At 38.4% G+C, this 15,021-nt stretch overlaps 1 protein-coding gene across 6 annotated transcripts in view; it reads right to left on the bottom strand.

The window, feature by feature from the left end:
* Window positions 1-6,890: 6,890 nt before the first annotated feature.
* TBL1XR1 (TBL1X/Y related 1) overlaps window positions 6,891-15,021 on the bottom strand; it is a 154,086-nt gene continuing 145,955 nt past the window's right edge. For all 6 annotated transcript variants that reach the window (XM_037046498.1, XM_037046497.1, XM_037046500.1 and 3 more), the window contains 3 exons: window positions 14,384-14,549; window positions 12,530-12,631; window positions 6,891-11,672 (listed from right to left, as the gene is read on the bottom strand). In XM_037046498.1, coding sequence (XP_036902393.1) covers window positions 11,646-11,672; window positions 12,530-12,631; window positions 14,384-14,549 — 295 coding nt within the window. In that variant the 3' untranslated portion in view covers window positions 6,891-11,645. The remainder of the gene's footprint in view (window positions 11,673-12,529; window positions 12,632-14,383; window positions 14,550-15,021) is intronic.

Genomic DNA, 15,021 nt, shown 5'->3' with positions numbered 1-15,021 from the left:
AAAGTGGCTGTACGTGGGAATTTTGGGGGCGATGGAACTGTGTATGGTATATTTTGGCAGTATAGAAATGGAAATGCTATACTTGGACATCTTCAAGAACCCTATCCTACACACCTCTTCACTTGGCTGATTTTAATTTGCGGTAATAAAACTGTAACTACAAGTACAATGGCTTTGCTGCGTTCTGTTAAGTCCTTCCAGTGAATTGTAAAACCTGAATGCAGTCTCAGGGACCCCAGATTTGTAGTCAATGTCAGAAGGGTGATCTTAGAGACGACCAGACTTGGCACTGATATACATGACTGAACAAACATGGGAAAAGGGACAACCCTTCCTCACAGAATTCCAAATAACGAATGTGAAAACAAAGTGGGCGAAACTCGGAGGTAGCGCTTGCCCTGCCCCCGCCCCGAGTGTGCAATCAGTAATGACTGGAGTGTGCACAGAGAAAACGGTTCACTTTATTCACAGTGCAGAAGCCCGGCAGACACTCTTTGCCAAATGGTGGAAGTTAGCATCGCCAACGGCGACCACGTTGATGAGGCGTACTCCTTAACAACGCAGAGGCTTCCTCAGAATCCAAAATGCCCGTCAGATCATGAGAAAACACGCGACAAACCCTGCTTGAGAAGCATTCTGTCAAATACTTGGCCAGCCTTCTTTAAAAAACGGCCAGGCCACTCAAACCAGGGAGACTGCAGGCGGCCAAGGAGCTGTGGCGACTCGGTGTGATGTGGTGGCCTCGACCGACCTGGGAGAGGGAAGGGAAGGGGTGTGGATGGGAAAACCGGGGACATCTGAACAAATTATAGTTTTGTTTCAAGTATCATGCCTAGGTCAACTTCTTTGGCTGGTTTTAACTAACACACCACTCCCAGGGGAGGCTGGGTAGAAGACGCAGGGACACACTGTACTATGTTTGCGACTCTTCTTCTGTAAAGCTGAACTTACTCAAACATTTTTTTTTAAAGACTGACCATTCCAGGCTGGCGAGGATACAGTGACCAGGACTCACACACTGCTGGCTGAAATGTAAAACAATAAATAATGCAACCAGTTTAGAAAACAGTTCCGCAGTTTCTTAGGAAAATAAGCATGCACACAATTTTCCCAGACATCCATTTGTCACTATTTACCCAAGAGAAATGAAAGCATGTCTTAGAGACAAAAAAAGTCTGCACATTTTCCAATAGTAACCACCAAGAGGTGGAAGAACCTAAATGTTCATCAACAGGTTATTGGTTAAATAACTTATGGAATATCCATACAACAGAATACCACTAAACAATAAAAATGAACTATTAATTTATAAAACATGGATAACTCTCCCAGTAATTATGCTGAGTGAAAGAGGCTAGACTGTACGCCCCCACACACACCAAAAAAAGAATGATTCCATTTTTATAAAATTCTAGAAAATGTATACAATTTATAGACAGAACCAGCAGGTGGCTGTCTGAGAATGACAGGGGCAGGGGAGGGGGGCGAGGAGAGAGGGGCACTCAAGGACCGAGAGAAAGCCTGTGAAGACGTTAGGTTCACTCTGTGACTGTTTCAGTTGTATACGTCGGTCAACACACAAACTTCTATGTCCATAAGAGCTCAATATTAAGTTTTTTTTCTTAAAGAATGACACAGGTGCTTTACTATATTAAGACAAATGAAATCGAGTCACAGAGAAACAAGTAGCGCACAATCCCCTTTAAGCACAAACCTGGTTTTGTTCAGGCACGCACAGCCGTGGGAGCACTACGTGATTAGCAGAGGCACTAGAGGGGAACGCGCGGGTGGGCCACTGCGCAAGGGGAGTGCGAGCGAGTCGCCGCGGCAGACGCCGCCGGGAGCGGACCTCGTTCTTTCTTGCTCATGCTGCAGGGTCACAGAAACAGCCGAGAGGCCTATGATAAGCAGCACCTAAGAATCCTGATCAAAGTTAGATAAAATTTACACCTGTGATTTCTCTTTATTTACATGTTTTTACTTCAAACATTTATAAAGTTACCATGTATTACTAGCATAAGGGGGAAAAAATCACACAGAATAAAACATCTGTGCCCGAAAACAACGCTTTGACTGAACATCCATGAAAGCAGAGGGCTGTTCTGACCTTGATTAATGTCTCAAAATTAAAGTCTAAGTGAGGTAATTGAAATCAGAGCCAAAAGAGCAAAACGTGAAACACTACGCCTTCAGAACCTTGGTCTTAATATCGATGCAGTTTCTGATGTTTTTCTATAAATAATAGATTACAAAATGGATGCTTGGCACAGAGTTGCTTTTAAAAGTGCATTTTCCAATTCCTGACAAGGCAAAAAACAAAATGTAGTACAGACTAAGGGAAAGACACCAAGACATACCGATAACGTAGCACAGGAACGGATGACCCTCGTCCTGGTCACCCAACTAGGCTCCATGCAGAAAACAAGTACACGTGGAGGTCCCACCACAAGCAGTTGGTTCCATCAACTACTTCCACATTCACGCCCTAACAGTAGTGCTTCGTGCCTCTAATGACAGCCCATCAGTTTCAACGAATTATCCTGTGAAACAAATGTTTCCTCTGGCATGTCTGTAACAGTAAAAGCAGTAACGATAATAACCATGCCAAGTAGGAAAGCCTAATTGTGCTAGTTGTTGGGCTAGATTATGACTACTAATCCTTAAAACCTCGAAAGCAAGGTTATTTCCTATAGACATTTCTTACAGACAAGAACTTGACGCTCAGGTGTAAAGCAACTGTTCAAGCTCACATTCATAGGAAATGCAAGTCTTGCCCTTCAGGAATCCCACCAAAGAATGTCAGAGCAGATAGGATGCAATTCTACGACGAGAACTATGGTCTAGGTGCTGAGAGGGGCAAGAGGCACCTAACCCAGAGGCGGAAGTGGGTGATGAGTGGGGCAGTGGGTGGCCTGCCTTCCCAGAAGCCCCTGACTTGACTGAATCTAGCAATTAAGAATTAAGTAAATGAGGGGGTGAAGAAAGCACTGCAGGAAGAATAAAGGGGAGAAGAGACCTGTCAGGAGGTACAGATATTTGTGCGGCTAGATGAGAATGTTATGGAATGCAGACAACAGTTCCCCCAGCCACTTCTATGCAGTGACTAATCAGAACACCCCAGTTCTCTGACGGCCACTATTCCGCAGCCCCCAACCCCTAGGCACTGCCACACATTCTCAGTGACAACCCTGAACAACTGTAACCATAACCCATTCAACAGGCCCTTCATTGTGGCCAGCTTCTAACCTCTCCCAGGAAGACTACAAAGTTGGCAAGCACATCCCCTCCTGGGACATACTAAACGTTCAACTAGTAAGTATTTGCTGAAGAAACAAAAGAGGAACCAAGACTTGGGAAGGTAAAATGTATAAAAAAAATAGCATTAAAAAAAGTCCTGAAAGAATGACTGTATGCCATTCATTTGCACATATACTAGAAATTTTGCTTCTAGCGGTATTAGTATATGCCATTAAGTGTTGATTGAATATAACCTATATACTGTGCTCTGTGGCGGAAGTATTTTCTCCCATGTTTACCAAAACTTAACCATATCCTTAACATTTGGTGACTAGTAACATAGGCTTAAACATAACTCTTTTCTGCTAACTTCTGCAAAATGGTTGTCATTTATTATTCTTGTTTCTATTTGCACGTGGAGTAAATATACAAAGCACTTTCCCCAAGAAATCTTCCTCTGCTAATTCCTGAGTGACTCCTTCTGAAAGAACAGATTCACTTAATGCCAGAAAATGGGTTAGTTGCAAGTCTTTCAAGGTGCCTATCAACCAAGTGTGCACATCAGAATCAGTTGTTGAATTTGTCCTACAAATACACCACTATGTGTACTGCATCACTGTTTATCAAAGGAGACAATAATGAAGTAAATACGTATTATAGGGGCTAAAGTGTGTAACACAACACAACCATTCAAAATCAAAATGGTAGCATACAGTGTGTTTTACACAACCAGGCACTATTCCCTAAGGGCTTTAAATAACGGGTGTGGCAAAAGTAAAGGAGGTTTACAGTTGTTTGTATGGAAAACAACACAATACATAATAACGCACGAATGAACTTTTTCATGTACTCACAGCTGCAATCCTACTTCTGCCCCACCCTGCATGTTAATAATTTTAATCCCCCTACCTCATACCAGTAGTCGAATTTTACAGACAGGGAACCCAGAACAGTGATTCGTTTGGCCAAATCCCTAGTCAATAGTGGAGTCGGGACTCGTCCCAGGCAGTCAGGCAGAATCCATGCTCTTAGCTTCTATGGTACAGAGAAGTACTTAGGTATGTCCTTACAGGACAAAAGCCTCTGACAATTTCAGTGAAAAAGTGTTTCTGAAATCAATATTACAATCCCATTTTTAAAAGGTATTAAAAATGTCTGGAAGGACAGATGCCACAGTATTTTAACAGTGGTTACCACTGAGGAGGAATCGGTAGGGAGCTTGGAAATGAAAATTTATTATTTTCCAATTTCTTTATAAGCATGCACTTTATATATACAGTATGTGAATTACACAACCCTTCCTTTCCTGCCCTCCATCTATGGCACACAAACAAGCACTAAAAAAAAAAAAAGCACACATACTAGTACTATCTTATTAGCCAGTAAGTTAAGGGTAGGGCCAGGCATCTTATTTTTAAAAGGGTCTTAATGGACTCCAGTTAATCAACATTGCTAAAAAAGTAGTTTACTTACCTCTCATTTAGTCTTAATTTATCTAAGACTATTTTAACACATGCATCCAACTTCACACTTAAGTTTATTTCCATATGCTAAAATGTCAACCACTTCACTGAAAACATTTAAAAACCTATTACATAGGTACAGTTTCATGTCACATTGAACTCAATTGGAAGGATGTGACGACCGCAGGCCTCCATGGTGAGATCCACGCCCCAGGTGCAGCTCTCCACTTCTGCTGGGGGCTTGCGCTCCCGCCTGTGCTCCACTGGGGGGCACGGCTCGCCAGGCACCCAAGTTGGAAAATCAGATAATTAACCTAGGGTCAAGGAGTTCGTGTGCCGAGTTCCTTTTACTTTTAAAACATCTTTCCATGTATGTAAATTCAGTCAATAAAAGCTATGGAAAAGCACCGGACAATGTGTAGATTTTTTGAAAACCCCCTGAGTTGACCATGTGAGATTCTGGAAGCTGTTTTCAAATGTCTGATCTCAGATTGAGTTCAGTGAGACTGGATTTGTAATGCAAGAGTTTCACTGTTTGAGGTATCCATTCAGTGCCTGAATGCAAAGTAGTCCTGCCCAGTACCCTCCAACCTATGCTTTCGATACACCGGACAGAGCCCATTATACTTAAAAATTAAAAAAAAAAAACAAAACTGTGGTATCTTTTTTTTGCAGATTCCACCCCACTGGTGCTAGTTCTCAAAATGTGCATTGTTTGTACAACTGATCATACAAACCCAACAACCAAGAAACATTAATAATTGTCTTCTGTACTTTACTAAACACTTTGTGTTTAATATATTTTAAATTATAAAGAAATTACAAGGGACTCCTAAAAAATTTAATACAAAAATATTACAAGTTAGGACAAATAGCATTGAGAAATGACATTTGAGAAGAAACATGCAGAAAAAGTAGCATAGGGTTAACATTTCATTGTTGACAGAATGCTCTGGTACAGCAGAGAAAAAGCACCATAAAACTATTGTCCATAGTGTCTTTTCCTCCACTGCGTTTGCAAAGGAATATACTGAGAAAACAGCAACTTCAACCTGATCTGCTGTGTACTTTCATAGGTAAGAAATCTGACCTACTGTATAAAGTATAAGACCTATGGAATTAAAAACAACCCCTTCTATGACTACCCAAATTGATTTCGGCTTTACCTCAAGCTTCTATGGATTATAATCTTTAGTAGACCGACACTTTTGAAAAAGTGTAAAATGCAGAATATTAACAATTTATGCCATGCAATAAAAGTCAACCCTTTGAAAATGAAAGGCTGTCAGAAAAAGTCCTAGCAATTGCAGTAGCTTATCGTTTAGTAAAACATGTCAGGGTTATGCCTGTATTAGTTTCTGCTTAAGGAAATATAAGGGAAAGGTAAAAGACCTGGAGGATACACGTTTTTATAAAACAAAACAAAACAAGTAATACGAACAATGATTTTTTTAAAAAAGACTCTAAGTAACTCTAAAGGAGTTGGGATTAATTAAAACTGTACGGTGCCTAGTATCTTTCCTAATAGGTTATAAGGTCTTTTTTGCAACATAAGCAACTAGTTAGGGAGAAAAATGATTAGTTAATAGGTTTATATGCAGAAAAAAAATGTCATTAAGTTGGGCATCCTGCCCTAAAAATCTTCAACAACATACTGTTTTGTGCTCAACTGAATGCCAAGCAAATGAATCTGAGGTCTCTTTTACTTTGATTATGTGAACCAATGTCCTTTAAGTACGGTATTTTTCAAAATAATTCAAACGTATTATTCCTTAGCTGATTAAATACTCTATTTTTCTTTAATAAAAATAGTAAGCAATCCCCTCATTTAAAAAATCTTATCTCCAGCGAGAAGTAATAAAATAGTAAAATTTGTATTTTATCTATGGGCTTACTGTAATGAATATATCTTGGAAAACAATCTATTTATGAAAACAGTGGATTGGGTTCTTATGCCAGTTGTTATAATTGGTAACACCAGTATGGGAGAGAACAGACAGGTTATATGTTTTGAAGACTAACTCAGAGCAAAAAAGTTTATTCTGTAATAGAACATTGGAAGAGTAAATGCAATTAAAATGTAAACAGGAAATTGTAAACAAGAAATAGCATCCCTCTCTCTTTACTTGACTAAATAGTCTATACAAACTACATAGATATCAAAGATTTTATATATGTACACAGCCAACATAATATCAAAATATATTTTATTCTGGACCTCTTTCGGATCTGATTCAAATTACAGTTGTCAAAGCAATACAATGCAAAGGGGAACTGCAACAACAACAAAAAATGTGCCTAGAAAGGATAAAGGGTCACAGGGGACAAATCATTGTGATGTGGAACCGAAATACATTGTGAGTGTAATTAACATGGTCCAGGACAGCATAGAACATCTATAATCAGTCTTCCTTACACAATAATCATGAAAACTGAACAATAAAGTTCTTTAACATGTACAAAAAAACTGTCATGGGCTGGTTTACACTTTTACAACAGTTTTAAAGTTAACGGGATAACTAAAGAAATGATGCAGACATTTTAATCCAGTGCTATAGGTAGGCTCACAGAATTAGACCCAAAGGATTTGTAAAAATCAGAATCAGAACATTATAGCTACAATGTCAAAGTCAGGAAAGAAAATTACTTCTGCATTTAGGGATTACACAGCTACAAAATGCAGTCTGTGGTTTTTGTTTTTAATGAGATGGGTAAGTACATCAGACTAGATACAACATGCAGAATGTTTTTTTGAACTCATCCAGAAAATCCAAAGAAAACATCATGAGATAGCTTACTAGGGGGGAAAAAAGCCTTAGTTATTCACCCTGCTTCAACACTGTCAACATAAAGGCAGAAATAAAGAATGCTATCAATACTTCAGAACTACAGATATAAGACATCAAATTTCTAAATCAGTGTATTAAAAAAAGTGAACACTTCCTCTTTTCTCTCTCTTCTACGTTAACTAGAGTCATGTTAAAAAAAAGAAACAAACAAACAAACGGATATTGGATGTGACACTTCAGAGCTACTACAGGAAGGAGTAATAATTCGTAACTTTCCTACCCTCTTTCCATCCCTGCTGATTCAGAAGGGAAAAAAACCAAATAAACCCACAAACCAACCAGGGTCTCTTGGAGATTTGCTGCTAGTCCCCCAAGTGTTGGCGTTTGCTGTCATGCCACAATGCCGGTCCACTGAAACAGGGCTTCTGCGGAAGCCGTCAACAGCAGTCCACCAAAGCCGAGTACCATCCTTAGCATGTAAGAATAAATGCAGGTTCTACAGACATGTACAATGTGCTTAAGAAACTGAAAACTGTTTTGAGGAGAATAAATAGCACTGCATTTGAAATTTACTTTTCTGCTTCTCTATCAAAACGTTTTGCTCCCATAAAGATCGTCATTTGTGATTCCTTTAAGTAGCAAAAATGCATACTCCTTATTAGGCCTCTATTCAATAGTTTACATTACTCTTAACGAAATCATTCTACATAAACAGCTCCTTAAAAATAGTACTCTCTCATTAAATCTAATTTGACAGAAAGAAGTTTAAGGAAAAAAGGAGTGCTTTATAAGTTAAGTGAAAATGTACAAATCTTTGGCCTTTCTCTTGACATTTTCATATGTCAAAAAGCAAAACAAAACAAAAAAACCCTTCATGTAATTCAATCTCATGATTACTTTTGCACCATAATTTGTTTTTTACACCACAAAAGGAGGCACTTTCAGTATCTGTAAAAGGTGTTTAATTCTAAAATACACTTACTTAGGAATAATTAATTAAAAGAGAATTCAACACACTCTAAGACCTATTAGGAAACTAAACACTATCATTTCTAAAACTCATTTGAAAGTCAATGATGGGACCTGATCAACAACAGGGAACGGGGGGGTGGAACAAATACGAGACCTTATGGGATTTCCTACATGAAGAAGAAAAAAGATTTCCTTTGTGATGTTTAAGGGTGACAGCTGCTCTTTAATTCTATTTGAATAAGTGAGTATTCTATTCATTCAAGTTTTCCTTTCTATTTTTCCTTATGGTAAGTTTCTTACCTATACAACAATGATACATAATGAATACCACAGATAATCTACTGGAATCAGCTGGATTTCAGGAATAGGTTCTCAGAAAAAACTAAACGGAAAAATGAGCAAGAACCTCAAATATAGAACTTTATGGGCTGTGGAATCTGGCCTCCTGCAATCATGTTACTGCCCAAATCAGAGGCGATCTGGGTGTTGTCTGTTGGAGCAGCATCGTGGCACATCAGCAGGCAATGAGGATGTTGAGAACAGCAGCAAAAACAAACAACTGTATGCTCATAAAGAACCCAGGCCCACAAAATGGATACCTTCCAGATAAAGTTTACACTTAAAAGACCCAAGACATCAGGATAATAAAGCTCTGTATTTATAATCTTTCATATGTCCTATTGTGGCTACTATGCTTAAGTAAAATAGCTAAAAAACAAAAACAAAAAACAGAAAAGATGACAATACCATAAAAATGTAGCTGTCTATTTTGGCAGCTATACTGCGGAACTTCTTGACTATCTTTTAATCAGCTGGGAAAAAAGTCAATAACTGTATGCAAATGATAAATTGTCCATATCAAAATACAAAAGTACTATCATAATCACCTCTGACTTTCAGGTTTAAATTCAGTGCAATTGACAAATGCATCACTAAAGGAAAATGCAGCTTAAACATACTCAAAACATTTGTGTCTATTCCTGGGAGCACATTTAAAAATTATTGCACAGATTTTTTTTATTTTTATTTATTTTTTTAAAACAACAACAGAGGCCAACCACAGGTGTGGACCTCCAGCAATAAAAGCAGGATTTCAAGTGCCAGATACTCAGCATATTAGGTTTCCTACGTAAGTCACAGGGTAACAGTTGTAAATATCTATAATGTGATCCAAAACCCTAAAAACAGCTGGCACAAAACCATCATGAATGACTGCCTGTTGGGATGTAAATTTTTAAAATATCATTACAGTATCCTAGTCCCCACTAACAACAACTGGGGTACATATAACAATGTGTCATGGAATTAAGTGTATTTGTTTTCTTTAACAATAGCAAATGCTATCCTACCTTAGTAAAACCAAGACTTGCTTCAATCAATGCTCTTTTGTAAAAATAGCAAAACAACCAATGCTGAAAATCAAAGCTGCATTATTACTTGGGCTAATCAGTTTCTACTTAAGACATAGGTTAAAATTTTAGTAGTACAGGTCTCAAAATAGCGATGGGAATAGTGTTATAAGTTTGCGAAGCTTGATAGTAAGCAATTCCTTCACTGAAATCTCTGCGAGATGAATTTAACAGCTATCTTCTCCACAGCTGCTCGCCCCGTCCCGTCTGGCCCAACACACCCTGTCAGTCAGACGCGCAGCCCGGTGCTGCCGCTCGGCTGTCACTCGCTCGGCTGTCACTCGTATGTCTCGTGACTGCTCGCGCTTCCCAGCATGAGCGAGAGAGGAGGTGGGACCTGGTATCTACATCCCGAAGGAACTGCTTGATGTCATCGATAGCGTCAAAGACATGGTATAGTAGTGATTACTGGGGGAAAATAGCAGCTTACATCTAACCGTATTGGGAAAAACACCGTCACAGGTACCACAAGCGCAGAAGCAGAGCAGCAGGGGGTTAGTGAAATTGTATGAGAAAGAGAAAAACTCCGAATCACTGATATTTCAAAACACCTGGAAGCAAGTCTTTTGTTTTAAAGATTGTTTTTAAACTAAGGTAGCTAACATTTTGCCATGTAATGGCAGTGTTATATGCCGTTATCTTGCTTTGTATAAAAAATAATAATTGAGAGATTTTTAATACTGGAGTTTCATTACATTACATATTTAAGCTTCTACACAGAATGATGGACACTTGAAGAAGCTAATCCTTGTCCAGAAACATTTTAATCTCTTAAAAAACAAAGCAAAACAAACATATAAACAAACAACAAAAACCCCAAACCTACTTTGCTCCTCTTCACAATAGTGCACATTTTAACCATAATTTAGTTATGGCTACTAAACATCAGAAGATTTTTTATGCATCTTCTCTATGGTATTAAAAAAAATCTTTTGTGCCCTTCTAGTCTCTCATTGGCAGAAATATGTCCCAAAAAAGAAACTACTGTATTTAAGCCACATCACAAAAAAATCCCCACAAAACAAAAAACAGAGCATAATACCCTTTTACTGATGTGTCTTACCAACTGACATGACCAAAGTCATGTACTTTCACTCAGTTTTGAATATCTCCTTCCACAACATGCACCAACTGAATATATGCTCTGGGAGCCATAAAATGTACCAAACATTTGCCTTTTCAAAAGAATGCATTAAAATATTTTTAAGAATTTTTTGTTTAAAAGGTGAAAAAAATATAAACAAGAAACTGATTCACTCCCTTACTTCATGCATCCATAAACTAAACCAAAAACAAAGTTTAAAAGCAAGGACAAACTATGCTGCAGGATTTTGTTAAGTCCATTTTCTCTGTACATCCATACTCGCAACTGCTTAACTACTGAAGGGAAAAAAGAATGTAATCCATGGTGTCTGCTGACTCAAAGGGGAGAAACAAGGCTGTCGTTAGTATCCAAAAACCGGTACATGTATGGGCTGCTTTTATAATGCATATTCCTTTCTTCTGTTTTTCATATCCCAAACTTCTAAATGCTATTGTAGGGGCACAGCAGATTAGATTCCAGCACTTGGTGAGCAGAGTTCACAAGCTGTGACAACACTCTGTCATCTTCAGGGTGCATTTTTGTCTATACACACTGTATGTATATATTCTGTTAGGTTTGGCTGCAGTGGACTGGCCATGGTTCGAGTGGGACTATAGCAGTCACGGGTCAGGGACAGTCATTTTGGCTATGTACACATTCATAGTCGGTCCATGGCTTCCAACTAGTAGCGCTATTTCCGAAGATCTAACACACAAACCTGCAAGAAATTTAAATAATCAACCAGTATATTAAGAACTCCATTGTACATTTTCAGCTTAACTCTTCTATAGTACAGTTTGAAATCTATTTCTTGGTTCCAAGTTCATGAAACTGGTAAAGCAATGGTAACCACGGCAATGGGCATTTAACGAACAGAAATCAGATAAATTGTTTACGTGACTAGAGAAAACAATGATGGGCTAACCTTACAGGGGAAGAAGTATGTTAAAATTTTGAAGATTTACCACTACTCTGTTAACTAAGAAGTAGGAAAAATATGCTCAAAACAGACCACTTCCAATCTCTCGGGTCTTAACAAAACACACTTCAGTAACCAGCTAATGACTATTCCTGTTCCATCTTCCTTTTGCTTTCAGAAGCCATAACCAGCATTTCTGGAAACAGCTGGCCAATCTCTTCCTGAAAGTCCCTCAGTATCACACGTCCTCAGATACAGAGCCCAACTGCTTCTATTACCCCCTCCCTGGGCCACCAAACTGGTCTACAGGGAAGGGAAAGCAGAAATAGGCATTGGAAATGCAGGTCTCGCAGAGTGGTATTCTGCTATACTTAACTTCATTAATAAATGTTTACTCTAAAAATAACTGTCCATTTCTTGAATATGAAGACACTCTTTTGGCAAAGGTAGCCTAAATTTTGCTCACATTACTTGAATGAAATGAACATGAAAAGTATACAGCCTTCAGTAAAAAGAAGATCAATACCATATCAAGACATTTATTCTGAAAGTAACACTAACCCGCATTTATTCACCACACACACACACACACACACACACGCACGCACGCACGCACGCACCCAGCCCACCCCTTGGAAACACCGTGGAACACTTACTGAACCATCTGACGCACTGGCTCCAACCTTGTCTCCTGCCGCATTCCAGCAAACTTCAAATATCCCACCTGTTCCCCTATAGCTGTGAACTAGAGCACCTGTCTAAAAGAATGAAAAACAGAATTTTATAGATATTAATGTACTGAGGTAAGACTACTATAAGGCTTTATTTCCAGCAATCAAAGGCAGGATTTAGCTTCACCACCAAAATAAATGCAAGTTCTAAAATACTAGAGCCCTGGCTGGGGTGGCTCATTGGATTGAGCACCGACCTGCAAAGTGAAAAGTCACCAGTTCAATTCCCAGTCAGGGCACATGCCTGGGTTGTGGGCCAGGTCCCCACTAGGGGGGCATTAAAGAGGCAACTAATTGATGTTTCTCTCCCTCTCTTTCTCCCTCCCTCTAAAAGTAAATAAATAAAGTCTTAAAAAATAAAAACAGAAAAAAATACTAGAAATGTGATTTCGTGATCTTTTTATGAAAAGGTAACACCAGTCTGCTCTGAACAGATCATTCACATGCATGTTCAGTTTCTCCAGTACTGACAACCATTCTTAGCTGAGGTACCTTTGGTCTCTCTGACACAGGTAACAATGGCTAGAAGTGAACATTCAATGCATGACTTGAAATAAATTTTCGATTATGTTATTGAAAGATGTGTAAGTTTGGTTAACAAGCAAGCAAACAAAATTAAGTCAAAATCTCTTTGTCAAACATCCTAAAGAGTAAGTATAATAAGCTTAGTAAAGACAATTTCAGTGTGAGTCTGTTAGGTATTCCATACTAAACTGAGTAGCCTCCTAAGCTATAGGAGTTATAATAGAAGCTAAAAGAACATACATATATTATTCTTGAAAAATGATATAACATTTTTAAAAGTATAACTAGGAACAATAACAATTTCATCATCAATTTAGCTGAATCATAAGTATAACTAAATTATTTCATTCCTTCAGCAATTAAACTGAAATCATTCAACTGCCAGCAAATAATTAAAAACTTGATACGAAAATGCACTGTCCTAACAAACCAGTCATTAAGCAGGGCAAAGGTCAGAGGTTCTGCTGCGAGAAACTGGAAAACAGTGAAGAATATCCCACTGGTATTCTGCCCTGACAAACCAGGACGTTATCCCTCAGCTTTAAAGTACTGTATTTTGCCGTTTATAATGCGCTCCCACGTTTTTGGCCCAAACTTTCAGGAAAAACATTTTTTTTGTTTTAATTTTTTAATTTGCTCTTTTATACTTATTTATATTTGGATATCTTTTTTTGTATCATCGTATTCCAGTGTATTATTTTCCATATGGATATTGCTACTGCTTGTAGAGTTACACTTGTTGCACATAAGCATAAATAAAAAAATTAAAACCATTTATATAGATACAGAATTAGTACCACCCATGTATAACACGCATCCTTAGTTTCCCTTAAAAATTTGGGTAGAAAAGTGAGCATTATACACAGCCAAATACAGTAACTGAACAGGTCAAACTGGAGGGAGCAGACCTACCTAAAACAACATGTCAGCCGGACACGTACCCGGTAAATACCTTCCCAGACAGCCAACCCTAAGTAGTATATCACTAAGGTGAAAGACTGATAACCAAAAAAGAAAACAAAAATTTGTATAGGCTAGTGCTTCTTATTAAATACAAGAATAATGACTATTTTAAGTAACTCAGGGGCCAAATATATGGAGACGAAAGATGACTTGACTTCAGGTGGTAGGCACAATGCAACATACAGGCCACGGGCCCTGGAAATGTACTCCTGAAACCAATACAACCCTATGAACCAGTGGCCCCAATAAATTTAATTAAAAATTAAAATAAATAAAATAACTCGGACATACCTGTGTGTTCCAGATGTGTACACATTTGTCAAAAGAACCACTTGCCAGATACCTGCCATCAGGACTGAAAGCTACACTGTACACAGGCTCTTGGTGTTTCGTCAAAGTATGGATGCAAATTCCTCGGTCTACATCCCATAATCTAACAGTAGAGTCAAAGGATGCACTGACAGGAAGAAGGAAAAGATACAGTTTTATAAACAATGAAACACTCCCGGGCCCACCACTGATGTACAATATTCAACCACTCCCAAGAACTACCACCAATTCCTCCCGAGCAGCAGACTGGACCGTGAGGAAGAAGGCACCCTAGAAGCAGCCCCGCGGTGAGAAAGGGCAGCATCAGGATGTCTCCAAGTCCTGAGCTGGAACATAAATGAGCTAATTCACTGTATTCCTTTGCTCTTTAAATAATTCCTTTATATTGATCCATGGTTAAATAATTCCTCTATATTGATCCATGATTTTGAACACTGTATTGACTGTATTTTTAACTTTACAGCTTTTTTAATGAAGAAATTTTACTGCACTGTGCCTCAATTACTTTAGTCATCAGAAAATATTTGATATCTCCAGAGAAGAAAAAAAATCTATTATGACCTGAAATTATAAAACTCCATTTAAAAGCCCATTAAAAA

Source organism: Sturnira hondurensis, unplaced genomic scaffold, assembly GCF_014824575.4.
Source record: "Sturnira hondurensis isolate 20B ecotype Veracruz unplaced genomic scaffold, ASM1482457v3 Scaffold0005279, whole genome shotgun sequence".
Taxonomy (NCBI): Eukaryota; Metazoa; Chordata; class Mammalia; order Chiroptera; family Phyllostomidae; genus Sturnira; species Sturnira hondurensis.
Note: the sequence above shows the minus strand (reverse complement) of the source record. Positions and strands in the feature narration are given on the sequence as shown.